The sequence below is a fragment of the Saccopteryx bilineata genome, chromosome 3, assembly GCF_036850765.1.
Source record: "Saccopteryx bilineata isolate mSacBil1 chromosome 3, mSacBil1_pri_phased_curated, whole genome shotgun sequence".
NCBI classification, from domain to species: Eukaryota; Metazoa; Chordata; class Mammalia; order Chiroptera; family Emballonuridae; genus Saccopteryx; species Saccopteryx bilineata.
Window position 1 is genome coordinate 248947289 of NC_089492.1, and position 26146 is coordinate 248973434.

General features: G+C 47.9%; 1 protein-coding gene across 3 annotated transcripts; it reads left to right on the forward strand.

Annotated features, from left to right (window-relative positions):
• Window positions 1-106: 106 nt before the first annotated feature.
• Window positions 107-25556, forward strand: ECHDC2 (enoyl-CoA hydratase domain containing 2). 3 transcript variants are annotated; one of them, XM_066269173.1, is made up of 10 exons: window positions 107-326; window positions 7429-7496; window positions 7567-7654; window positions 12679-12765; window positions 13621-13713; window positions 15352-15453; window positions 15670-15857; window positions 22516-22566; window positions 24297-24344; window positions 25182-25556. In XM_066269173.1, the coding sequence occupies exons 1-10, from the start codon at window positions 194-196 to the stop codon at window positions 25257-25259; spliced, it is 936 nt and encodes a 311-aa protein (XP_066125270.1). In that variant the 5' UTR covers window positions 107-193; the 3' UTR covers window positions 25260-25556. The 3 variants fall into 3 exon arrangements, with proteins under 3 accessions (XP_066125270.1, XP_066125272.1, XP_066125271.1); XM_066269174.1 differs by having other exon boundaries at window positions 108-326; window positions 15397-15453; XM_066269175.1 differs by lacking the exon at window positions 13621-13713 and having other exon boundaries at window positions 15397-15453.
• Window positions 25557-26146: the final 590 nt, after the last annotated feature.

Genomic DNA, 26146 nt, shown 5'->3' on the forward strand with positions numbered 1-26146 from the left:
ACACTGCGCTTAATTAACGCAGCAGTCTTGCCCCAAATTACATAGCAGAGCTGGGCTTCCCCTCTACCCAGGTCTCCCAGTCTCCCGTCGGCCGATAGGTGGAGCAATTTGCGCAGGCCTCGGGGCCCGCGGCAGGCCTTCGGTGAGAGCGGGTAGTGGAGAAGCCGAGCGGCACCTTCCCTTCGGAGCCCAGATGCAGCGCGCCCTAATCAGCGCCCTGCGCCTAACGCGCCCCCGGACACCCATTTCGGCCCGCCGCTGCGCCTCGGTTGGAGCCGCCCTGGCCCCGGAGATCCAAGTGCGCGCCTTGGCGGGTGCCGACAAAGGTGAGAGTGCACAGTGCCCGAGAGCACCGGGATGTGACTGGGGCGAGCCCATGCCGAGCTGAGGAGTGGGGAGCCTGGCACTGCTGCCCGAGCCGAAGCGATGGCCAGCGCGTCCATTACATATGGAAAGACTGAGATCAATAAGAGGAAGGACGGTCCCTCAGAGCGTTTCAGGATTTGGTCCCAAATCCTCTGCATTCCAATCTAGGCCCCCCGGAAGCGAATGACCACCCCACTGACTGCCCCGACCCTAGTTGGAGTGGGACTCGTTCAATATCAGTCCTATCAGTCCCTGCCTGGTTCGATGGCCTGGGCTGTAAGGATGAGGAGTCGCTCAGGTATAGGACTTGGCACCAGCTCTCCCCACCCCCTGAGGGTTAAAAGGCTTGATTGCCCTCCAGGGCCCAGGGCCCCAGCAAGGCTCCTTGGGGGCTGAGGCAGCAGAGCCAATCCGCGTGCAGGGCCGCGATGAAGGCAGGAGAGTGAGGGCAGAGGACTGCGCGTCTTTCACTGCGTACAGGTCCCGCCACTGCCAGATGAGTTTTGTGTCCCGCTGACTCAGAGGGGAAAGTTCGAATACACTGGCAGAAAACACCTTCGACTGTGCTTTGTGTTCCTTAGTCCGCTGTACCTTACCATCAGGCCAAGGCCATTCTGTTCTCTTTACTTTCTCCCCAATCCTATCCCCTCTTCCCTGCGTTTGAAGTAGCATTGTTTGTGTCACACTTTTTTTCTTTACACAGATGGCGTTTGACTCTTATTCCCTTCCCCCACCCTACACTAACTTTTGAAGAGCTGCTTTGCCATATGAATCTAGTTTCCTCCTTCCTGCTGTAGATACTACTCCCTGGTGTGCACCCCCCACTTTTGATGGATATCTAGGGGCTGCCAGCATCCTGCTACATAACTTGGTGTCAACTTCTCTGGCCATATGGGTTTGCGGAGTCTAAGAGAATACTGTACCCCTTACTCTTCTGTTTAGTTCACTGCCAGACTGGCAACAGTGCTGGCATTCAGATAGTTATAATTATTCTCCCCACTTTACAGATTAAGAAACAGACATGGAAAGGTTAAGCTATGTGAGCCAGGTCTGATTTCAAAACTTGTGTTCTCAATTATTAGCTCATAACTGCCTATTCTGTACAAAACACAGATTTGTACATCAGTAAAAAATGTTATTGGAGTATGCCCTACCACCACCACCCCTCCCCACCACCACCCCTTGCAGAAGTTGCCAGTTTGATCCTCGGGGCAGGGCACATGCAGGGACAGATCAGTGTTCCTGTCTCTCTCCCTTCTTCTCTCTCTAAAATCAATAAAAAATAAACATTTTAAAAAAATGTTGGGCCCTGCCTGACCAGATGGTGGCGCAGTGGATAGAGCATCGGACTGGGATGCTAAGGACCCAGGTTCGAGACCCCAAAGTCGCCAGTTTGAGCGTGGGCTCATCTGGTTTGAGCAAAGCTCACCAGTTTGGACCCAAGGTCGCTGGCTCGAGCAAGGGCTTACTCAGTCTGCTGAAGGCCCACAGTCAAGGCACATATGAGAAAGCAATCAGTGAACAACTAAGGTGTTGCAATGAAAAACTGATGATTGATGCTTCTCATCTCTCTCTGTTCCTGTCTGTCTATCCCTACCTATCCCTCTCTCTGACTCTCTGTCTCTGTAAAAAAAAAAAAAAAATGTTGGGCCTTAACCAGTTGGCTCAGTGGATAGAATATTGGCCCAGAATGCAAACGTTCCAGGTTTGATACCTGGTCAGGGCACACATGAGAAGTGACCATCTGCTTCTCTTCCCCTCTTTCACCCCTTTCTCTCTCTCTCCCTGCCTCACAGCCAGTGGCTCAAATGGTCTGAGCAAAGGCCTCAGGCACTGAGGATAGCTCAGGTGATTTGAGCATCAGCCCCAGATAGGGGTTGCCAGATGGATCCCTGTCTGGGCATATGCAGGAATCTGTCTCACTATCTCCCCTCCTCTCACTTAAAAAAAAAAATGTTATCAGGGTCAACATTATCATCCAGAAATAACAAGGATCAGCAGATTAAGCCTCTGCCCCTGCCAGAGGACATTTAGAAGGCCACTGAGGAAGCCTTGGCCAGTTGACTCAACAGTAGAATGTCAGCCCAGTGTGTGGAAGTCCCAGGTTCAATTTCCGGCCAGGGCACACAGGAGAAGCACCCATCTGCTTCTCCACCCTTCCCCCTCCCCTTTCTTTCTCTCTCTTCCCCTCCCACAGCCAAGGTTCCATTGGAGCAAAGTTGGCCTAGGCACAAAGGATGGCTCCATGGCCTCCCCCTCAAGTGCTAGAATGGCTCCAGTTGCAATGGATCAACACCCCAGATGGGCAAAGCAGGGCCCCCAATGGATCCCAGTTGGGCTCATGCGGGAGCCTGTCTCTCTGCCTCCCTGCTTTTCACTTCAGAAAAATACAAAAAAAAAGAAGACGAAGAAGAAGGCCATTGAGGGATACAGATAAGCAAACCAAGGAAACGCAATAGAAGAGGTTCCATCAACAAAGCTGAGAACCCTGGGACAAAAAAAATACGGGGCCTTGGAATGTCAAAGGATTGGTAAACACTCCTCTAGTCCATCCTTGACATTTTAGAAGAAGGAAAACGGCCCCTGCCCAGAACTGGTGTCTCTTCACCACAACTGGCTCAGATTGGGGGGATGGGTTGAGGCCAGACTGGAGTGCAAGGGCAGATTGGGGGGGGGGGGTCCTGTGGATGGCATTAAATATTGGACTTTATTTTGATTAAAAGGGGAGGGCAGGGACATGGTCAGATTTGGGTTAGAAAGTTAACTGTGACTCAAATGAAGACTTATATAGGAAGGAGGAGCAAGACAGAGGGCAAGAGGGCCAGGCCAGCTGGATGACCCACATCACAGAGAAAAGAGCCTGAACCAAGTTAGTGGCTACAAGGAGGCCTAGGGGCTGAAAGATCTGAGATTTATTTACAAGGTGGGAATTGCAGGCCTTAATTAGTAAGATTCATGGGTGAGGGAGAGGAAGGCAACACAAAGGACTTCTGGGTTGACAGTACAGTCATTCATACCAAGGGAACAGGAGAAAGACTGATAATCTGGGGACATATTGGTTGAGATGTCAAGTGGGCAGGCAGTTGGCCCTGCAGGCTGGGAGCTCGGAGGAGAGCTCTGGGCTGGCCAGGGGGCAGGGCAGCCCTAGAGATATGGAGGCAAGCACGTGGGAGGTGCAGAAGACATGGCAGCTGAGCAGGCCCAGATCCTCCACTCTCCTACCCTACCTCATACTGCTCTCCCTTTGTTCCAAACTCCTCCAGCTCTGGAAGACACTGAAAGGTGGCAGAATATGTTAGCCTTAAATATGCCTCTTTGGCATTAGGATTACTTTAAGCTGAAGGCACTTGAAAAAAACAGCAGCTGCATTTGAAAGAAAGGAGATGCAGTAGATTTCCCCTTTTCTTCTGACCACAGGAGATAAATCCTCCCCTGTGAAAGCTGTCCTTCCTGGACTAGGAGAAAAGAAGCCTTCTTCAACAGAGTCAAAGTGAAGAGAATTCTATACAAATGTACCTTGTTAAGAAAATTATTATTTTCCTTTAGCCTCCCCACATAGGTTAGTTACCTTTCCACAACAACCTCTCTTTGTTCAACCTACTATAAAAGCAGTAGGTTCCACCATTTCTGGGGTCTTCATTTCCTTATGAGGGACATACGGTATGTGTACTGTATACTCATCATTCAAAGTCAAATCATTTTACATCACTTTATATATATTTGTCCCTCTTTACACTCTTCTCCCACCCCCCTATCTTTTCTCTTCCCTCACGTCCCACTCCTCTGGTAACCACGAAAATACTTTATTTGTATTAGGTTATAATCACCTTGTTACACAACTGTTACATAATTCAGTGGTTTTCAACCTTTTTACACTTGGGGACCACTGAAAATAGGAGAATTAATTTGGAGACTGCAAAGGCAGAAGTCACCCTAAGCATAAGCAAATTCTGTTAAGATCATTGGGTCTATAATCTTCATATAACATCAGGGTGGTTAACTCTTTTGCAAACCAACATGAAATTTCTGGCAAACTGATCTAAAGACCAGTGGTTAAAAAATACTGACATATTTATAACTCCCACAATTTCTTATATAATTGTTCAATAGATATGTAGGGTTTCTTTTTTCATCAACAACATTCAGTTTTTGGGTTGTTGTTTTTTTTCCAAAAAAATTTTTAATGTATTCATTTTAGAGAGGAGAGGGGGGGAGAGAGAGAGAGAGAGAAGAGACAGAGAGAGAGAAGTGGGGGAGGAGCTGGAAGCATCAACTCCCATATGTGCCTTGACCAGGCAAGCCCAGGGTTTTGAACCGGCAACCTCAGCATTTCCAGGTCGACGCTTTATCCACTGCACCACCACAGGTCAGGCTGTTTTTGTTTTTTTTTAACATTTAGTTTTTATCTTCAGATTTTTTAGTTGTTTTCTTTTGTTTTTTGTGTTTTTTTTACAGAGACAGAGTCAGAGAGAGGGATAGACAGGGACAGACAAACAGGAAAGGAGAGATGAGAAGCATCAATCATTAGTTTTTCGTTGTGCATAGCAACACTTTAGTTGTTCATTGATTGCTTTCTCATATGTGCCTTGACCGCGGGCCTTCAGCAGACCGAGTAACCCCTTGCTCGAGCCAGCGACCTTGGGCTCAAGCTGGTGAGCTTTTGCTCAAACCAGATGAGCCCACGCTCAAGCTGGCGACCTCGGGGTCTCAAACCTGGGTCTTCCACATCCCAGTCCGATGCTGACTCCACTGTGCCACCGCCTGGTCAGGCAGATTTTTTAGTATTTTTAAAGGTAAGATTTCCTTCTTTTTTTTTTTTTTTTTTTTTTTTTTTTTTTTTTTTCAGTGATTTTTTTATTTTTTAAATTTATTTATTCATTTTAGAGAGGAGAGAGAGAGACAGAGAGAGAGAGAGAGAGAGGAGAGACAGAGAGAGAGAAGGGGGGGAGGAGGTGGAAGCATCAACTCCCATATGTGCCCTGACCAGGCAAGCCCAGGGTTCTGAACCGGCGACCTCAGCATTTCCATGTTGACGCTTTATCCACTGCGCCACCACAGGTCAGGCAAGATTTCCTTCTTATTGACTGATTGATTTTAGGGAGAGAGGAAGGGTGTGAGAGGGAGAGAAACATTGATTTGTTGTTCTACTTATTTATGCATTCAGCGATTGATCTTTGTATGTGCCCTGACTGGGGATCAAACCCAGAATCTTAGCATATGGAAACAAAGCTCTAACCAATGGAGCTACCAGACCAGGGCAAACTCTCATTTATTTGATACTAATAAAATTAAATATCTTTTTATGTGTTTATTGTCCATTTGTGTATCTTCTTTTGTGGAATTACCTTTTGTAAGAGTTGAGGTATAAACTTTTTTTTTTAATTGAGATATAGATAAAATATATTGCTTCTCAGCCTTTTGGCTAAGATCTAGTGTATATTTAGGTATAATTGATATATAATATTAGTTTCAGGTGTACAACAAAATGACTTGATATTTGTTACACTGTGAAATAATCACCACAATCAATATGTCTGGTTAAGATCCACCACTACACATATTTACATATTCTTCCCCCTCATTCTTAGAACTTTTAAGTACTATTTTCTTAGCAACATTTTTGTTTTGTTTTGTTATTTTTTTTTTAATTTTTATTTTTTATTTTTTCCGAGACAGAGATTCAGAGAGAGGGATAGACAGGGACAGACAGGAACGGTGAGAGATGAGAAGCATCAATCATTAGTTTTTCGTTGCACATTGCAACACCTTAGTTGTCCATTGATTGCTTTCTCATATGTGCCTTGACCGCGGGCCTTCAGCAGACCAAGTAACCCCTTGCTTGGGCCAGCGACCTTGGGTCCAAGCTGGTGAGCTTTGCTCAAACCAGATGAGCCCGCATTCAAGCTGGTGACCTCAGGGTGTTGAACTTGAGTCCTCCGCATCCCAGTCCAATGCTCTATCCACTGCGCCACTCCCTGATCAGGCTGTTTTTTGGGTTTTTTTAGTGAGAGAGACAGAGAGGGACAGAGAGAGGGATAGACAGACAGGAAGAGAGATAGATGAGAAACATCAGTTCTTCGTTGCGAGATCTTAATTGTTCATTGCTTTCTCATATGTGCCTTGATGGGGGGAGCTACAGCCAAGCCAGTGACCCCTTGCTCAAGCCAGCGATCTTGGGCTTCAAGCCAGCAACTTTTGGTCTCAAGCTAGTGACCAGAAAATCTTGTCTATGACCCCACACTCAAGCTGGTGACCCCATGCTCAAGCTGGTGAGCCCATGCTCAAGCCAGATGAGCTCACACTAAAGCCAGTGATTTGGGGTTTCAAACCTGAGTCCTCAGCATCCCAGGTTGATGCTCTATCCACTCACTGCACCACAGCCTGGTCAGGCAGAGCAGATTTTTTTATAAAGTGCTGCAACTATGAGCTGATTCTTCTCATCTCTCTCCCTTCCTGTCTCTCTCTGTCTCGCTAAAATACATAAACAAATAAGTACAAGACACATCAGGCTTTTTAAAATGAGCAAGTTTAAACTATAATGTTTAGTGATGCACAGCTGGGTGATAAAATTGTAAAGAAATAGATGGAGATGATGACTCTAAAAGTCAAGAAAGTTGTTATTTTTGAGGCTGAGAAGGGCGCTATGACCGAGTCAGAGCACATGAGGAGGTTTCTGGATGGTGGTTATAAGGGTGTTTGCTTATTATAACTCACTCAACTCTAAAGGAGGAAGTGTGGCTGTGAAAGGAAGAATAACATGGAAGGAGCTGTGAACCGAGGGAGAGAGAGTGTGCGCGTGTGTGTAACAATGGCAGAGTAGCAGACACTGCCGCGGTGGTCATTCTGGCTCCTCTCCCCATGTTCCTACAGCTCACAAGCCCTTCCACTTCTTCTGTGAGGCGGAAAGGGTAAGGGCTATCCTATTTTAGTCAGGAAAACTGAGGCCTGGGCATGTGTGACTATCACAAGTCACACTGCTGCTCAAGGGTAGAGGCTGCCCAGGCCTCAGCCCAGGAATGAGCAGGCCAGCTGACTCACCCACGGTTGCCGGGTCCCCTGCAGGAATCACTGAGATTCTGATGAAAAGACCACATGCCTGTAATGCACTGGGAAACGTCTTTGTCAGCGAGGTGAGAAACAGTGGACACCAGGGTGGGCTGGGGCTGGGCTAGGAGGTTTCTGATGGAGTCTCCTCTGCAGCTGCTGGAAGCTCTGGCCCAGCTGCGGGATGACCAACAAATACGTGTCCTGCTCTTCAGAAGTGGAGTGAAGGGTGTGTTCTGTGCAGGTGAGTTTCTTTCCCTTCCCCCACCCAGAGGCTCAGCAGGGAGAACCACTAGCCTACAGGTGTTGGTGGGGGAGGAGGCTTAAGTCAGCTCTAGCATAGGACTTATTATTCCCATTTTACAGATGTGAACTCAAGACTCAGAGGTAAGGCCCTGGCCGGTTGGCTCAGTGGTAGAGCATCGGCCTGGCGTGCAGGAGTCCCAGGTTCGATTCCTGGCCAGGGCACACAGGAGAAGCGCCCATCTGCTTCTCCACCTCTCCCCCTCTCCTTCCTCTCTGTCTCTCTCTTCCCCTCCCGCAGCCAAGGCTCCATTGGAGCAAAGTTGGCCCGGGCGGTGAGGATGGCTCCATAGCCTCTGCTTCAGGCGCTAGAATGGCCCTGGCTGCAACAGAGCAACGCCACAGATGGGCAGAGCATCACCTCCTGGTGGGCATGCCGGTTGGATCCCAGTCGGGCACATGCGGCAGTCTGTCTGACTGCCTCCCCGTTTCCAACTTCAGAAGAAAAAAAAAAAGACTCAGAGGTAAAACTCCTTCCCTAAGGTTACACAGCTAGTAAGAGGTAGAACTCAATTTGAACGTGGCCTCTCTGACCCCCACATCCTTATTCTTTTGGCTACACCATGCTGTGTTCTGACCCGTCACTAAGGAAGTGAGGAAACTGAGTCAAAGACATTTGCAAGGTCAGTAGCCAAGAAGGGACCCTGTGCCCCTTTCCCAGTCCCTGTCACCAAAGCTTTCCACTATCCCTTACACTATTTGGTCCTCAAAATAGGGAAAGCACAATGAACTTCTGTTTCAAAGAAATACCATAGCCCAAGCCCACAAGAAGCAAGTCAATGACAACTGAGCTGAGCTAAGAACCTACGCTGGGAGGGTCGGGGAGAGGGTAATGCCGGTCACTGGGGAAGCAGGAAGTGGTCATAGAGGGATAGGATGAAAGGAATGTTATTTTCAGGAGTTTCTGAGGGGATGTGGCTCAGTCCCTAGATCTGAGCTGTTGGCTGTTGGGATCTTCATGCCCAGCTTGGAGTCTGCCCTGGCAGGACGAGCATGCAGACGGGTCTGCTGGACCCAGTTGCCCTGACTGAGGTTCTCATCATGCCCTGGCCTCTTCCTGTATTTCTACCTCTGTCTGACCTCCTCTAGCAAGGTCACTCCATGCCTCTGTAATCCCACTATCCCAGATTAGCACAGGGAAATAGACAGGTTGCCAAAGGTCTGCATCTACCCACAGCTTGCTCCGGAATCCCTGCCATTCCCTGGGCCTCAGTTTCTCCATCTATCACTGAGGGGCTGGAACTAATCAAAGGTTTCCGCCTGACCAGGCAGTGGCGCAGTGGATAGAGCATCAGTCTGGGATGCAGAGGACCCAGGTTCGAGACCCCAAGGTCACCAGCTTGAGCGCGAGCTCATCTGGTTTGAGCAAAGCTCACCAGCTTGGACCCAAGGTCGCTGCCTCGAGCAAGGGGTTACTTGGTCTGCTGAAGGCCTGCGGTCAAGGCACATATGAGAAAGCAATCAATGAACAACTAAGGTGTCACAATGTGCAACAAAAAACTAATGATTGATGCTTCTCATCTCTCCATTCCTGTCTGTCTGTCCCTGTCTATCTCTTTCTCTCTGACACTCTCCCTGTCTCTGAAAAAAAAAAGAAAAAAAAGGTTTCCAAGGGCTCTCTCAGCTCTGACTTGGTAGTCTAGGACTGGAAGGAACTATATTCACCCTCTACTCCCACTTCATCCTTCTACCATATGGCCTTTGGTGACCTCACCAGCGTCACTACTCTCACCAACATCCTTGCCCACCTCCATGCCACTGTGTCCTCCGTTCACTTTTCAGTTCCCTCATCTTACCTGACCCCTCAGACTTGTGGACCCCACCGACCCCTCACTCTTTTAAAAAATATAACCAGCCCTGGCTGGACAGCTTGGTTGGTTGAAACATCGACCAGAAGCACACTGGTTGCCTTTGATCCCCGGTCAGGACACATACAGGAACAGATCGATGTTCCTGTCTCTCTCTCCCTTCCTCTCTCATTAAAATCAATAAATAAAAATTTTTAAAAAACATAACCAATTATACTGTGATGCATGTCAGTTATTACACAATAATACTGGGGACCAAATCAATTTTATTATTTTGTATAATTTTAAAATTATGGTAAGTATATACATTACATAAAATTTACATTATTTTACCTTTTTTTTTTTTTTTTTTTTTTACAGAGACAGAGAAAGAGAGTCAGAGAGAGGGATAGATAGGGACAGACAGACAGGAACAGAGAGAGATGAGAAGCATCAATCATTAGTTTTTCCTTGCGACACCTTAGTTGCTTATTGATTGCTTTCTCCTATGTGCCTTGACTGTGGGGCTACAGCAGCCCGAGTAACCCCTTGCTCAAGCCAGCGACCTTGGGTCCAAGCTGATGAACTTTGCTCAAACCAGATGAGCCTGTGCTCAAGCTGGCGACCTTGGGGTCTTGAACCTGGGTCCTCCGCATCCCAGTCTGACACTCTATCCACTGCGCCACCACCTGGTCAGGCTGAACTATTTTTTAAGTGTAAAATTCAGTGGCATTAAGTACATTCACAGGTTATGCAACTATCATCACTCTTCATTTCCAGGAATTTTTCATCATTACATAAGGAACTTGGCCCTGGCCAGTTTGCTCAGTGGTAGAGCATCGGCCTGGCATGTGGAAGTCCCAGATTTGCTTCCCAACCAGGGCACACAGGAGAAGCGCCCATCTGCTTCTCCCCCTCTCCCCCTCTTGCATCTCTCTCTTTCTCTCTCTCTCTCTCTCTCTTTCTCTCTCTTCCCCTCCTGCAGCCATGGCTCAATGGGAATGAGTTGGCCCAGGGCACTGAGAAAGGCTCCATGGCCTCTGCCTCAGGCACTAAGAAGAGCTTGGTTGCTGAGCAACAAATCAAGACCCCAGATGGGCAGAACATCATCTCCTAGTGGGCTTGCCAGATAGATCCGGGTCCAAGCACATGTGGCAGACTGTCTCTACTTTCCCTCCTCTCACTGAATCATAAACTTTTTTTTATTTTTTACAGAGACAGAGAGAGAGTCAGATAGGGACAGACAGACAGGAACGGAGAGAGATGAGAAGCATCAATCATTAGTTTTTCGTTGCGACACCTTAGTTGTTCATTGATTGCTTTCTCATATATGCCTTGACCATGGGCCTTCAGCAGACCAAGTAACCCCTTACTCAAGCCAGCAACCTTGGGTCCAAGCTGGTGAGCTTTGCTCAAGCCAAATGAGCCTGTGCTCAAGCTGGCGACCTCGGGGTCTCGAACCTGGGTCCTCTGCATCTCAGTCGGATGCTCTATCCACTACACCACCGCCTGGTCAGGCTCCTCTCACTGAATCAAAAGAAAAAAAAAAACACAACTCAGTGCCCATTAAGTAATCCCTTCCCATTCCCACTTTCCCCCAGCCCTGGTAGCCTCTGGTCTTTATTATTATTATTATTATTATTATTTATTTATTTATTTTAGAGAGGAGAGAGAGAGAGAGGGAGGGAGGGAGGGAGGGAGGGAGGGAGGGAAGGAGGGAGGGAGGGAGGGAGGGAGGGAGGGAGGGAAGGTGAGGAGCACGAAGCATCAACTCCCATATATACCTTGACCAGGCAAGCCCAGGGTTTCAAACAGGCAACCTCAGCATTCTGGTTGTTACTTTATCCACTGCGCCTCCACAGGTCACAGTCTGGTCTACTTTCTAGTTCTATGAATATGCCTACTCTAGGTACCTTGTCCAAGTGGAATCACATATTTGTCTTTCTGTGTCTGGCTTATTTTAGTTACTATAAAGTCCTCAAGATTCTTCCATGTTGCAGCATGAATGAGAACATCACTTCTTTTTATGCTTGAATCATATTCCATTATGTATATACACACCTTTTTAATCCGTCCATCGTTGGTGGACACTGAATTGTTTATATCTTTTGGCTATTGTGAATAGTGCTTCTGTGAACACTGGTGTGCAAGTATCTGTTTGTGTCCAAGCTTTCCCCTCTTTTGGCTATATCCTTAGGAGTGAATTATTGGTTCATAGCAATTTTACATTTAACTTTTTAAAGAAATCACCAATGTTATTTTCTACAGCAATGTATCGTTTTATGTTTTATAATCCCAACAGCAATGCACCAAGGTTCTCTATGTCCACACTTGTTGTCTGCTGCTGTTGTTTATAATAGCCATCCTAATGGGTGTTGAATGTTAATTGTAAGTTTTGATTTGCATTTCCCTAATGACTAATGATGTTAAGCATCTTTTTATGTGCTTATTGGCCTTCTGTTTATCTTTGGAGGGAAGTCTTTTCTCCCATCCAAGTACTAACCAGGCCCGACCCTGCTTAGCTTCCGAGATCAGACGAGATCGGGCGCGTTCAGGGTGGTATGGCCGTAGACTGGAGGGAAGTCTTTTCAACTCTTTGTCCTTTATGGTGTTTTTGTTTGTTTGTTTGTTTGTTTTTATTCATTTTAGAGAGGAGGGGGGAGACAGAGAGAAAGAGAGAGGAGAGACAGAGAGAGAGAAGGGGAGGGAGGAGCTGGAAGCATCAACTCCCATATGTGCCTTGACCAGGCAAGCCCAGGGTTTCGAACCAGCGACCTCAGCATTTCCAGGTCGATGCTTTATCCACTGTGCCACCACAGATCAGGCCTTTGTGGTGTTTTTTGTTGTTGAGTTGTAGGAGGTCTTTTTATATCCTAGATATTGTTAATCCCTTATCAGAAATGTCCTTTGCCAACATTTTCTACCACACTGTGGGTTGTCTTTTCACTCCTTGATACACAAAGTTTTAATTTTGGTAAGTTCAATTTTTCCGTTATAGCACCTCTCCTTTTTTGTCCCTCCCCCCTTTCCTCCTTGGCTTCCTTGGTCAAGTGCTTCCTGGTGTTTCTCCCTCCTCTCTGGCTGCTTCTCCTCAAGACTCCTTTGCTGGAACCTTAAATAGCCTAGGACTCAGTAACGGGTTATTTCCCAAAGACTGTCACCAACCCCTCATCCGCAGGTGCAGACCTGAAGGAGCGGGAGCAGATGAACGAGGCCGAGGTGGGGGTCTGTACCCAGCGGCTCCGAGGCCTGATGAATGAGATTGGTGAGGGTCCTGGAATGGGGTGGAGGAGGGCATTCAGGGGTCCTGCTGATCCCAACCCCAACCACCCACCCACCTACCCACCATCCTCTAAAGAGGGGACAGTTTCTGGTGAGCTCTATGGAGAGAGAAATGACTTCCAGGGAAGATGGGCATAAGGAATTGTACAAAGAGGAGAGTGACAAGATGGTGTAGAGGGCACTTCCTTCACATGGGGCTCTAGTTTTTCAGTCTTTGTGCCCTGTTGGTTTTGACCCCCACCTCCTAACCCATGACCTCAGGGTTCAAGCAGCTAATCCAGCAGAGCCAGCTTTCACCAAGCATACTTCCAGGCTTTGACAATTGTTCCATTTGCCTGGAGTATCCCTCCTTCGCCACCTGAACTTTATACCCATCCTTTAAGACCATTAGTACCTCCTCCTCCAGGAAGCCCTCCTGGAACCATTCTCCCAGCTTCCTTTAACAGAGCACCAATCACCCTGGGTCTGTCTTCCTCATGTCTGATTCAATTTTGTGTTCCCAGCACCCAGCACAGGTCTTGGCACACAGAACAAGACAGGAGAACAGAATGGCTAGGCCCAGAGTGGCCAGCAGGGAGGGTCCTGAACAGTATTTCATCCAGCCCATCTCCCCACTCTGGTTCCTAAACTGGTCCCACAAATTTCCCTGTTAGAAAAACCAACTTCTAAAATAACCTGGCCAAGGTACCATGTGAGGCCCCCAAATCTGAGACCAGTGAGGCCCTCTGTCCTAATCACCTGGCCCCTCTCCCCTAATCACCTGGCCCCTCTCCAATCTGGACTCCCTGTCCTGACCCTGCCAGAGCCTCACAGGCTGAGCCCTTCTTCCTCTCCACAGCGGCCTTCCCTACACCCACCATCACGGCTATAGATGGGTATGCCTTGGGTGGAGGCCTGGAACTTGCCCTGGCCTGTGACCTCCGAGTGGCAGGTACTGGGCAGGGAGAGGTGGGATAGGGTGGGAGGAAAGGATGAGGGAAACCGGTGAGTCCAGGGATTCTGTGAAGTCAGCCACTGCTCTTGGCTTTCCAGCCAACAGCAGATCTAAAGGCAAGGTATACCCAGAGTGAAGGGTCCAGCCCCCGACTGCTGTAGGCCAGATCACCTCTAGGTACCAGCTTCTCTCACTTTCGGAGTGTATCTATCAATCTCAAAGCAAACCCTGACAGGACAGAAAAAACCACACAGAAAGGGAACAAGATTATTTGTTTAACCTTCCAGTTATGTCCAAGCCATAGGGACAGTTTATCATCAGCCCGGCTAACACAAACACACCTGGGCAGGTACATTGCCTTCTGGTTCACTGCTCCAGGTAACTAAACTTTGACAAGTGGAAGGAGGCAATAAGTATACCTGATCACGCTTTAACCTGGCTTGCGGTTAAGTGCACCCTTCTTTTTTTTTTACAGAGATAGTCAGAGAGAGAGGGATAGACAGACAGGAAGGGAGAGAGATGAGAAGCATCTCTGTTCATCAGTTTTTTGTTGCAGCATTTTAGTTGTTCATTGATTGCTTTCTCATATGTGCCTTGACCAGGGGCTACAGCAGACTGAGTAACCCCTTGCTCAAGCCAGCGACCTTGGGTCCACGCTGGTGAGCTTTGCTCAAACCAGATGAGTCTGCGCTCAAGCTGGTGACCTCGGGGTCTCAAACCTGGGTCCTCCGCATCCCAGTCTGACGCTCTATCCACTGCACCACCGCCTGGTCAGGCTAAGTGCACCCTTCTTGAATGCAGTTTACAAAAAGTTGGAGTGCCATCATGGTGCTACAACTCCCTTCAAGGCCTTCTCCTGCCACACCAGAACATGTAACTTCATCCATAGAGGTAGCTTATATCTAAATAATGCATGTCAAAGAGGAGGCACAACATACCTGGTCAGGTGAGAACCCCAACTCTGCTTCTCACCTTACCCATATTGAAGGCAACTAATTTGTAGGGTTTTGACAATAGGAGTGAGGGGAGAACCCCTCACAAGGAGGAGAGATGGCCATTCCCTTCTGCCCACACTGCAGGGTTCAGATGGCCAGAGGGGATTTAGAAGAGACACCTGTGGAGTGGAACACTCAAGGAGTGCTTCCCAGAGAAAGGAGAATGCAAAAGAAGAATGTGGAATGAACACAGGACATTTTAGAACAGTGAAAAGCTGGGATGAAAAACCATGGTGGGAGCGAGAGTCATGGACATTCTAGGCTAGGCCATAGCTAAGGGTCTGTGAGACAGAGAATCTGTTAATCCAAAACAGGTATTAGGCACCTTGCAGGAACCCTTTCCTTGTTTCAAGCACCAAAACTTCATTTGATCCTATGCAGCTCATTGAAGCAGCCAGAAGAGGGGTAATTATCTTTTTTTCACCTATGAGGTTCAGAAAGAGTAAGAGACTTGTCTGGTGATGCACAGCCCTCAGCCCAGACCCCAGTGGGGATGGTAGGATAAAATCCTAGGCCTCCTGACCTGCAGGCTGGGCTCTTCCAAAGGCAGAGTCTGGAGAAGTCTGTTTGTGGACAAACCATGATGGAAGTGGGTGGCCAAAGAGGTGAGCACAGCCCGGAGGTGTCATTTCTTCCCAAGGATTGAACCTAAGGAGAGGATGGGGGCTTCACTCTGTTTATGCAGCTTCCTCAGCTGTCATGGGGCTGATCGAGACCACCCGAGGGCTCTTCCCAGGAGCAGGTAACATCACCCACAGCACCCATCCTCCTCCACCTGCCCAATTCCTCTGCCCACGGTATTTCCCTGCTGTGCCTGCCCTTTTGTTCCTGTTTTCTGGGCTCTGCCCTTCTATCCTAACTCAGAATCTGCTTCTGAGAAGCCTTGGCTGACTCCCAGCCAGGCCTTCTCTACTCCCACTGCCCATACTGACCTACCACCTCCATTCCACCCTGGCAGGAGGGACTCAGAGGCTGCCTCGATGCCTGGGGGTGGCCCTGGCGAAGGAGCTCATCTTCACGGGTCGACGGCTGAGTGGGGCGCAGGCCCAGGCCCTGGGGCTGGTGAATCATGCTGTGGCCCAGAATGAGGAGGGCAATGCTGCCTACCACCGGGCACGAGAACTGGCCCAAGAGATCCTACCCCAGGTGTGGTGACAGCCCAAGACAGGAGGGAGGGCCTGTGTCATGGGGACACATGCGTGGGAGGCCAGGGCATCCACTCACCTAGACGCAAGATCCATTCACTTAGACTTATAAAAGTAATCCTCTTTGGAGTTTTGCATCCAGTTAGCCACCCAGTAAACAAAATTAAATCAAATTTATTGATTTTAAAGAGAGAGGAGAGAGACGAGTGGGAAGCATCAACTCATAGTTGCTTCTAGTATGTGCCTTGGGTGTTTTTCATTTTGTTTTTGCTTGTTTTTTAAAGATTTTACTCACTGCCTGACCAGGCAGTAGCACAGTGAATAGAGCATTGGACTGGGACGCGGAGGACCCAGGTTCGAAACCCCGAGGTTGCCAGCTTGAATGCAGGCTCATCTGGTTTGAGCAAGGCTCACCAGCTTGGACCTAAGGTCGCTGGCTTGAGCAAGGGGTCACTCGGTCTGCTGTAGCCCCCTGGTCAAGGCACATATGAGAAAGCAATCAATGAACAACTAAGGTGACACAACGAAGAATTGATGCTTCTCATCTCTCTCCCTTCCTGTCTGTCTGTCCCTATCTGTCCCTCTGTCTCTGTCACAAAAAAGGAAAAGAAAAAGATTTTACTTATTAATTTTAGAGAGAAGAGAGAGAGAAAGGTGGTAAAGGAGCAGAAAGCATCAACTCATAGTTGCTGCTTCTCATATGTACCTTGTCCAGGCGAGTCCGGGGTTTGAACCCGTTGACCTCAGCATTCCAAGTCAATGCTTTACCCACTGCGCCACCACAGGTCAGGCAAATTAAATAAAAATTTAAGTTAGAATGAATATTGAATTCTAAGGGACTGGAATCAAATGGGCTTGAAAATCTTCAGAACAGCACCGTTCAGGAGAACTTTCTGAGATGATAGCATGTTCTATACTCGTGCTGTCCACTAAGGCAGCCTCTAGCCACATGTAGTTATTTAAAATTAAAAATTTGAAAAAAAAAATTGCCTGACCAGGCAGTGGCGCAGTGGATAGCGCGTTAGACTGGGATGTGGAGGACCCAGGTTCGAGACCTCGACGTCACCAGTTTGAGTGCAGGCTCATCTGGCTTGAGCAAAAAGCTCACCAGCTTGGACCCAAGGTCTCTGGCTCAAGCAAGGGGTTACTCGGTCTGCTGAAGGCCCATGGTCAAGGCATATATGAGAAAGCAATCAATGAACAACTAAGGTGTCGCAACGAAAAACTGATGATTGATGCTTCTCATCTCTCTCCATTCCTGTCTGTCTGTCCCTATCTATCCCTCTCTCTGACTCTCTGTCCCTGTAAAAAATAAATAAATAAATAAAAGGATAAAATATACATTAAAAAAATAAATAAAATTAAATTAAAAATTTAGTTTCTCTGCCTGACCTGTGATGGTGCAGTGGGATAAAGCGTTGACCTGGAACACTGAGGTTGCCGGTTCAAAACCCTGGGCTTGCCTGGTCAAGGCACATATGGGAGTTGATGCTTCTTGCTCCTCCCCCTTCTCTCTCTCTCTTTCTCACTCCTCTCTCTCTAAAAATCAATAAATAAAATATTTTTTTAAAAAATTTAGTTTTTCGGTTACACTTCACACATTTCAAATGCTGAGAGCCACATGGGTTTAGTGGCTACTGTACTAGACAGTATCATGTGCCCCCAAAACGGAAAAAGCAAGGTAAAGAACTGTAAGTCCATCTTTCTGACCATACTGCATGGTGGAGAAAGACCTGAAGTACATCATGTAGGACATGTGTTAAGACCTATTAATTTTTTTAAATCCTCAAATAGCCTCTGAGCATGATCGCACCAAAGGTTTAGAGAAGCCAGGTGTGGTTTTAGGCCCCCCTACTTTAATACTACCAGCTGGCAGGCCCATAGCCTTCAGCAGGATACCCTGGACCTGACTGATGGGGTCTCCGAGGACCTGATAGCCTCTAGTAGCTTCTCATGACTCTAACAGGACCCAGAGGTAGGTCCCAAGTTTCCATAAAGATATGAAAGCAGGCCCTGGCCGGTTGGCTCAGCGGTAGAGCGTCGGCCTGGCGTGCAGGGGACCCGGGTTTGATTCCCGGCCAGAGCACATAGGAGAAGCGTCCATTTGCTTCTCCACCCCCCCCTCCTTCCTCTCTGTCTCTCTCTTCCCCTCCTGCAGCCAAGGCTCCATTGGAGCAAAGATGGCCTGGGCGCTGGGGATGGCTCCTTGGCCTCTGCCCCAGGCGCTAGAGTGGCTCTGGTCGGGGCAGAGCGACGCCCCGGAGGGGCAGAGCGTCGCCCCTGGTGGGCGTGCCAGGTGGATCCTGGTCGGGCGCATGTGGGAGTCTGTCTAACTGTCTCTCCCCGTTTCCAGCTTCAGAAAAATACACACACAAAAAAAAGATATGAAAGCAGCTGAAATGCAGAAAGACACAAACCCCACAGTCTGCAAGTCTTGCTAGATAGGCCTTCTCTGTGAAAGTGCTTTCAGCCACTATCTTGAGTCACTCAGAGTTTTGCATTAGTTCAGATACTTTCTGACCAAGTGTAATAAAAATTGACAGCATTAAAATTGTCCTGGTAACACCATCAGCCCTGGCTGGTGGCACAGTGAATAGAGCGCTGCCTAGGAGCCTGAAGGTTGGGCTAACAATCTGAGGTTGCTGGCTCAATGGTGGGGTCGCCCATCACAAGGGTGCTGGCTTGACCCCTAGGGCACCAGCTCTATGGAGGGTGCAGGCTCCACCCTCCAGGGTCACTGGTTCCAGCCCTGGTCAGGGCACTTATGAGAAGCAATCAATGGCACAACTACGAGTTGATGCTTCTCTCTCTCTTTAAAAAAATAAATAGGCCCTGGCCGGTTGGCTCAGCGGTAGAGCGTCGGCCTGGCGTGCGGGGGACCCGGGTTCGATTCCCGGCCAGGGCACATAGGAGAAGCGCCCATTTGCTTCTCCACCCCCCCCTCCTTCCTCTCTGTCTCTCTCTTCCCCTCCCGCAGCCAAGGCTCCATTGGAGCAAGGATGGCCCGGGCACTGGGGATGGCTCCTTGGCCTCTGCCCCAGGCGCTGGAGTGGCTCTGGTCGCGGCATGGCGACGCCCCGGAGGGGTAGAGCATCGCCCCCTGGTGGGCAGAGCTTCGCCCCTGGTGGGCGTGCCGGGTGGATCCCGGTCGGGCGCATGCGGGAGTCTGTCTGACTGTCTCTCCCCGTTTCCAGCTTCAGAAAAATACCAAAAATAAATAAATAAATAAATAAATTTTTTTTTTTATGTGGTGCACTGCATAGAGCATCGGACTGGGATGCGGAGGACCCAGGTTTGAGACCCCAAGAATGCCAGTTTGAGTGCGGGCTCATCTGGTTTGAGCAAAGCTCACCAACTTGGACCCAAGGTCGCTGGCTTGAACAAGGGGTTACTCTGTCTGCTGTAGCCCCATGGTCAAGGCACATATGAGAAAGCAATCAATGAACAACTAAGATGTCACAACGAAAAACTGATGATTGATGCTTCTCATCTCTCTGTGTTCCTGTCTGTCCCTATCTATCCCTCTCTCTGTCTCTGTAAAAAAAATAATAATAAAAATAAAAAATAAATAAACATAAAAAATAAAAACAGTACAAAAAAATAAAGTTGTCCTGGTAATACTATCAGACTATGTTTATATGTCATATCAACACCTTTTACACAAATGGAGTAATAATATACATACTAGACTACACCTTGGGTTTTTGGTTTGGGGTTTTTTTTTTAGTGAGAGACAGGAAGGAAGGAAGATGAGAAGCATCAACTCATAGTTGCATCACGTCAGTTGTTCAGAAACCTTAGACTTCAAGCTAGCTACCTTTGGGCTCAAGCCAGCGACCATGGGGTCATGTCTATGATCCCATGGTCAAGCCAGCGACCCTACACTCAAGCTGGACAAGCCCACGCTCAAGCCGGAAATCTTGGGGTTTTGAACCTGGGTCCTTAGCATCCCAGGTCGACACTCTATCCACTGTACCGCCTCCTGGTCAGGAAAACCTTGTTTTCTCTTAACCTAATTTTTTGGAGCTTCTCATTTCAGCATACAGGAGTGGGCAAAAGTAGGTTTGCAGTTATAGGTGAAAGTTTATTCTTGTATTATTAATTATTGTACTGTTTATTATTATTATTAACCTACTTTTGCCCACCCCTGTATATTTATTGACTTCATTCTTTTAAACAACTGCACTTTTTCATTTATGGTCTGCATGTGCTATTATTTATACAGTATTCTGATGGTGAACATTTATGTTGCTTACATCTTTTTGCTACTGCAAACTAGTTGGAGGAATAACTTTGTACATCCTACTGTACTTGTAGATATGTATTTGTAGGGTAGATTCCTACATAGAGATGCAACATCAAAGAGCAAGTGGTCTAACATTTGCTACTTTTTGCCTTCCCAAAGCATTGTACCAATTTATTCTACCAATAATGTGTGCAAATACCTGTTTTCTGATCCAGCAATAGTGGACATTACTAACATTTTTACTATTTGCCTAGTGTGAAGTGAAAGTGAAAGGGGCATCTCACGGGGTTTTTTTGTTTTGTTTGTATCTTTCCAAAGTGAGAAGGGGTGAGGCCGGCAGACAGACTCCCGCATGCACCGCACTGGGATCCACTCAGCATGCCCACTAGGGGGTGATGCTCAGCCCATCTGAGTTGTTGCTCCACTGCAACCGAAGCCATTCTAGTGCCTGAGGCGGAGGCCATGGAGCCATCCTTAGCGCCTGGGCCAACTTTGCTCCAATGGAGCCTTGGCTGCGGGAGGGAAAGAGAGAGATAGAGAGGAAGGAGAGGGGGAAGGGTGGAGAAGCAGATGGGTACTTCATCTGTGTGCCCTGGCTGGGATTCGAACCCGGGGCTTCCACACGCTGGGCCGATGCTCTACTGCTGAGCCAACCAGCCAGGGCTGCATCTCACTGATTTGCATTTTCTGAAGAGTAAAGCTGGGGCCTGACCTGTGGTGGCACAGTGGACAAAGCATTGACCTAGAATGCTGAGGTTGCCAGTTCAGAACTCCAGGCTTGTCAAGGCACATACAAGAAGCAACTAAGTGGTGCTTCCTACTCCTCTCCCCCCTTTCTCTCTCCCCTCTCTCTGAAAATCAATAAGATCTTTAAAAACAAAAGACAGAAAAAGAATAAATCTATGTTTATACATTTTCATACCCTTGTTTTTAAATATATATATATATATATATATATATATATACACTAGCTTTTTATAAATGAAGAAAATTTGTCTAAATATCACAAATACATTTTTTTCAAAAATTTTTTCTTTTTTTTTTGTATTTTTCTGAAGTTGGAAACGGGGAGGCAGTCAGACAGACTCCCGCATGCGCCTGACCAGGATCCACCTGGCACGCCCACCAGGGGCGATGCTCTGTCCACCTGGGGTGTTGCTCTGTTGCAACCAGAGCCATTCTAGCACCTGAGGCACAGGCCATAGAGCCATCCTCAGCGCCCAGGCCAACTTTGCTCCAATGGAGCCTCCACTGCAGGAGGTGAAGAGAGAGACAGAGAGGAAGGAGAGGGGGAGGGGTGGAGAAGCAGACGGGCACTTCTCCTGTGTGCCCTGGCCGGGAATCAAACCCGGGACTTCTGCACGCCAGGCCGACGCTCTACCACTGAGCCAACTGGCCAGGGTACATTTTTTTCAATTTTTTACTTTTGCCTTTTATTTCGTGGTAGTTTTCCCAACTTCGTTTTTATGTTACTAGCTTTTTTGATATGGCTTCTATGCTAACAGACTTTAAAATAATCATACTTTTTCTGATAAAGTTTTACTTATAAACATTTCAAATGACCTGGATACTATAGGAAGTAAGTGCATTCCTTGCCTGGAAGTGGAGCTGGGAATGCACTTCATTGGAAAACCAGTGAAGCAAAGCTGGCCGCCCTGTCTTGCTTCTAAGTGCCTGTGCAAAATGCCACCTTGGAATTTCAACCCAGGTCTGTCAGACTTCAAAGCCCAACTTCCTACTCCTGGCCATCTCTTTTTATTCTGCTGGGATGAAACCTGATTGCAGTGCACTTGCTGAGAGAGGGGTAGAGGCACACAGCAGCAATGGGAAACGTGACTGGGAAAATTCAAGCTTCACCACTGGCTTCCTGGGCAAATGTGGCCAAGTGCTTCACCTCCCTGAGTCTCAATTAAAGATGAGAATGGTAGGGAGCACCATTAGACAAGTCTGTCAGAGGGAAAGCAGTTTGAGTTTTTTATTATTGATTGCTTTTTAGAGAGAGAAGGAGAGAAAGATTGATTTGCTGTTCCACTTATTTATGCATTCATTGGATGATTCTTGTATGTACCCTGACCAGAGATTGAACATGCAACCTTGGCATTTTGGAATGACGTTCTAACCAACTGAGCTACCTGGCCAGAGCATCACTTTGTAAAGTCTAGTATTCATAGGAATGAATTAAATGACAAGAACCCCAGATGGTCAGGACTGGGCAGGTCAGGGGTCAGATTTCCTTAATAATTATAAAGGAACAGCAACAGAACCAGTAGGTGCTAAGACATAACACTTAGCAGAACAGCCAGAATTCTGCCTTCCTGTTCACAACTCTTCCTCCACCATGGAGCTAATGCCTTTATTTCAGCTCCCTATCAGCATTCATCCCCTCCTTAACCAAGCCTTTTCTCTTCCTTAGGCCCCAATTGCTGTGCGGCTGAGCAAAGTAGCCATCGACCGAGGAATGGAGGTGAGGGCTCTCGTCAGGACCAGGGTCCCCTAAAGTCTGAGAGGCAGTGTTGTCATGGCTCACATACTCTGAAAGCACAGCTGGGAAACTCAAGAACTGGACTCTTATAACTGACTGAGCCTGTCACTTCTCTTTTTACTACTTATTTTTTATTTTAAATTTTTAGTGAGAGGAGGGGAGGCAGAGACAGACTCTCACATGCTCCCCAACTGGGATCCACCTATTGTAGAAAGCCCACTAGAGGGTGATGCTTTGCCTATCTGGGGGCCTTACTCCATTGCAACCAGAGCCATTTTGGTGCCTGAGGCAGAAGCCATGTAGCCATCCTCAGCGCCCAGGGCCAACTTGCTCTAATTCAGCCATAACTGCAGGAGGGGAGGAGAAAGAGAGAGAAGTGAGAGGGGGAGGGGTAGAGAACAGATGGGTGCTTCTCCTGTGTGCCCTGACCGGGAATAGAACCCAGGACATCCACACAGAGCAGATGCTCTACCACTGAGTCAACTAGCCAGGGCCTGCCCTCTCTTTTTGTGCCTCAGTTTACCCATCTACAAAATGTCAAGTTTGGCCAGGTAATAGTCCACAGTACATTTTATTCTTATCTTTTTCCCTGGGAGTGTAAAGGAAATTGAGGTTCAGAAAGGGTAAATGACTCATCTAGGCTCACAGAGTAAGTAATAAGAACTAGGTCTGTGTGGCTCCCAGTTCATGTTCTTGGGTTTGTGCTGGTGGACAGTAATGTGACCTCTAGGACACGGCTCAGAGTAGTCCTGGGTGCAGCTAGTCCATCCCTCCTACTTCCTCAATCCTACATCACACTAAGTCTAGAGCTGAGCTGGGAACTGGGACACAGAGGTAAGCCTAATATGGTCACTGCCCCCAAGATGGGAAGGGGGACAGATACAGACCAGATTATTAATAAAAGGTTGGGGTACCAAGCAGATACCCCAGAAAGGTTAGAGCTACACTATCCCACTGGGTAGTGTCAAGTTAGAGAATTTTTCTAGAATTGAGCCTTGGGAAGGATGAGAATTCCAGAAAAGGGGAAAGTATGAGCAAAAGCACAGCAGTGCATAAATAAGCAACTCGACTGAACGGGAGTAGGGGGTGAGTGAGACCACACAGCATTAGGCTAGGAGCATGCGCTCTGGTGTTGGGCGGTCTGAGCTCTAAGACCCATTTTTTCACATACTGTGGTGACTTAGACAAATTCCTTCACCTTTCTATGCTTCAGATTTCTCAAATGCATAATAAGGATAACCCTGGCTGTTAAGTTTATATAAACTCAGTATTTTTCTTAGAACAATGCTTGTTAACCAGTAGTAATAGTAAGCACTAGGCACTAGAGGCGGGGAAGCTGCCAGGGGCCAGGTCACGAAGGCCCAGGACCTTTTTCTTTTTCTTTATGGCAGTGGAAAGCCTGCAGGTTCTCTAATGGGGGTGGCAGGAAGGCAAGGTGAGGCAGCCCCCAGCAAGAACACCGGCGGTGCAAGCACAGCTCATGCACACCCTCTCAGCTCTACAGGCCGTGTGCAAGCCTCCCCATTGTTCGCACAGCCCCTATCATCTCTGGCCATGACTGGCATGCAGTAAGCCACAGTAATTCTTTGCTGGAGGACTCCATGAACCAGCAGGAAATCGCAGAGGCAGTAGAGCGGGCTGGCTTCCAGTGCAGTTGGAGGGCAGATGGAGGTGAACAAGGTCAGGCTGACCCAGGTACTTCCTTCTTGCAGGTGGACATTGCATCAGGGATGGCCATTGAAGGGATATGCTATGCACAGGTATGTAGTTGTTGCCAGTCAATCCATGCATGCTTATAAGCAAAGGCTGAGTCAGTGGGGGCCTTGTGAAATACATGACCAATTAAGTAGATTCCTCCCAACCCAAAGGGTCTCACTCTGTACCACTTGCTCCTTAGTTAGCTTGGGGTGATGCCAAAGGAACCACACTGCTTCTCCCTGGGACCGTTTCCTTAGCATCCAATGGTGACACATACTGTCCCCACTTAGTGCCCAGACTCACAGAACACAGCAGTACTTGAGAGAGAGGAAGAATGGCTTCTGCTATCTCTGTACCAGTGGCCACTACAGCAGCCAGGCTAGGGTTGGGATGTCAAGGCCTTGGAAATTATAGCCTGCAGGCTGTGTGTTTGACGATGGGGTGAAAAACCTGGGGCTGACCTATTTCCTATTTAGCTGACTCCTGGGTGAGTCAAAAGGTACTAACCTCCAGAGCAACAAATATCCAAAATATTCTTGAACAGTGGGTCCTGGGACTTGCAGAGTGTGGTGTTAATGAGCTACAGACCTGGGTCCAAAGCCCGATTTCTAACTGGGGAGCCTCCTATCAGACTGCTGCAAGAGACAGTTCGTTCTTTGAGGCATGTAAACAGAGTGCAAGCGGAGGCTAATAATGACAGGCCAGATTCCAAAGAGGCAGCCTGCCTTCCATTAGACTAAGGAGCCACTGAGGCCCTTACATTTGCATGGCCCAACACTCCAGTCTGCAGACAATGGGAAGACTTGGATCCTAGCTTTGTCATGGGCTGGACAAACATGAGCAAGTCTTTATTGGTCTTTGGTCCTGCACCCCTACAAACTAATATCCTGTTGTTTCAGAACATTCCCACCAGGGACCGGCTAGAGGGCATGGCAGCCTTCAGGGAGAAGCGACCCCCCAGATTTGTCGGCGAGTGACTCCCATTTAACCTCAAGCATGGGAGACGCACACCTTAAAGTGTAGGCTTCAGAAGGAAGTTTGCAGCTGGACTGTCCTCATTATTTCACCTCTCTGGGCTTCAGTTTCCTCACAATGATGAATATAAAATGATTGATATGGGCCCTGACTGGGTAGCTCAGTTGGTTAGAGCATCATCCCAACATGGAATGATTGTGAGTTCGATCCCCAGTCAGGGCACATACAGGAACAAATCAATGTTTCTGTCTGTCTGTCTCACTCCCTTCCTCTCTCTAAAGTCAATAAATAATTTTTTTTTTTTAAAAAAGATTGATATGGTGCCTGGTACTACGGTGCTGACCATGCTACCTATTGCTACCTTCATTATTCCCACCTGGCAAGATAATCACTGGGGTGGGTTTGCTTGGAGAATACCTGTCTCTCCCTACTTGACGATAAACTAAGCATTTATATAGACCCTTCTAGGCCTTTGTATTGTTGGTTCTCAGGCCTGACCTCTAACCTCTCTGTTATCAGGTGCTTACCAGAGATGGCAAGAGGTAGTAAGAAATGTCTCTGCCCTGGTTTCTAACTCTGTGCAGCAGATAAGGAAACCATGGTAGATGACTAGGTGCCAGGAATCAGACAGCGGATCCCAGCTCTCTGCTAGTTACTCACTGTGTATCTCAGCTTCTTCAGCTGCAAAATGAAACTGTTATGAGGATTTTATTTATTTATTTATTTATTTATTGTATTTTTCTGAAGTTGGAAATGGGGAGGCAGTCAGACAGACTCCTGCATGCGCCCGACCAGGATCCACCCGGCATGCCCACCAGGGGGCAATGCTCTGCCCATCTGGGGCGTCGCTCTGTTGCAACCAGAGCCTTTCTAGCACCTGAGGCAGAGG

Coding starts and splice junctions, on each gene's coding strand:
- ECHDC2 (XM_066269173.1), top strand. CDS start 194: ATGCAGCGCGCCCTAATCAGCGCCCTGCGCCTAACGCGCCCCCGGACA. Junction 7,497..7,566: donor GAAACGTCTTTGTCAGCGAG/GTGAGAAACAGT, acceptor TCTCCTCTGCAG/CTGCTGGAAGCTCTGGCCCA. Junction 15,858..22,515: donor CCCAAGAGATCCTACCCCAG/GTGTGGTGACAG, acceptor TCTCTTCCTTAG/GCCCCAATTGCTGTGCGGCT.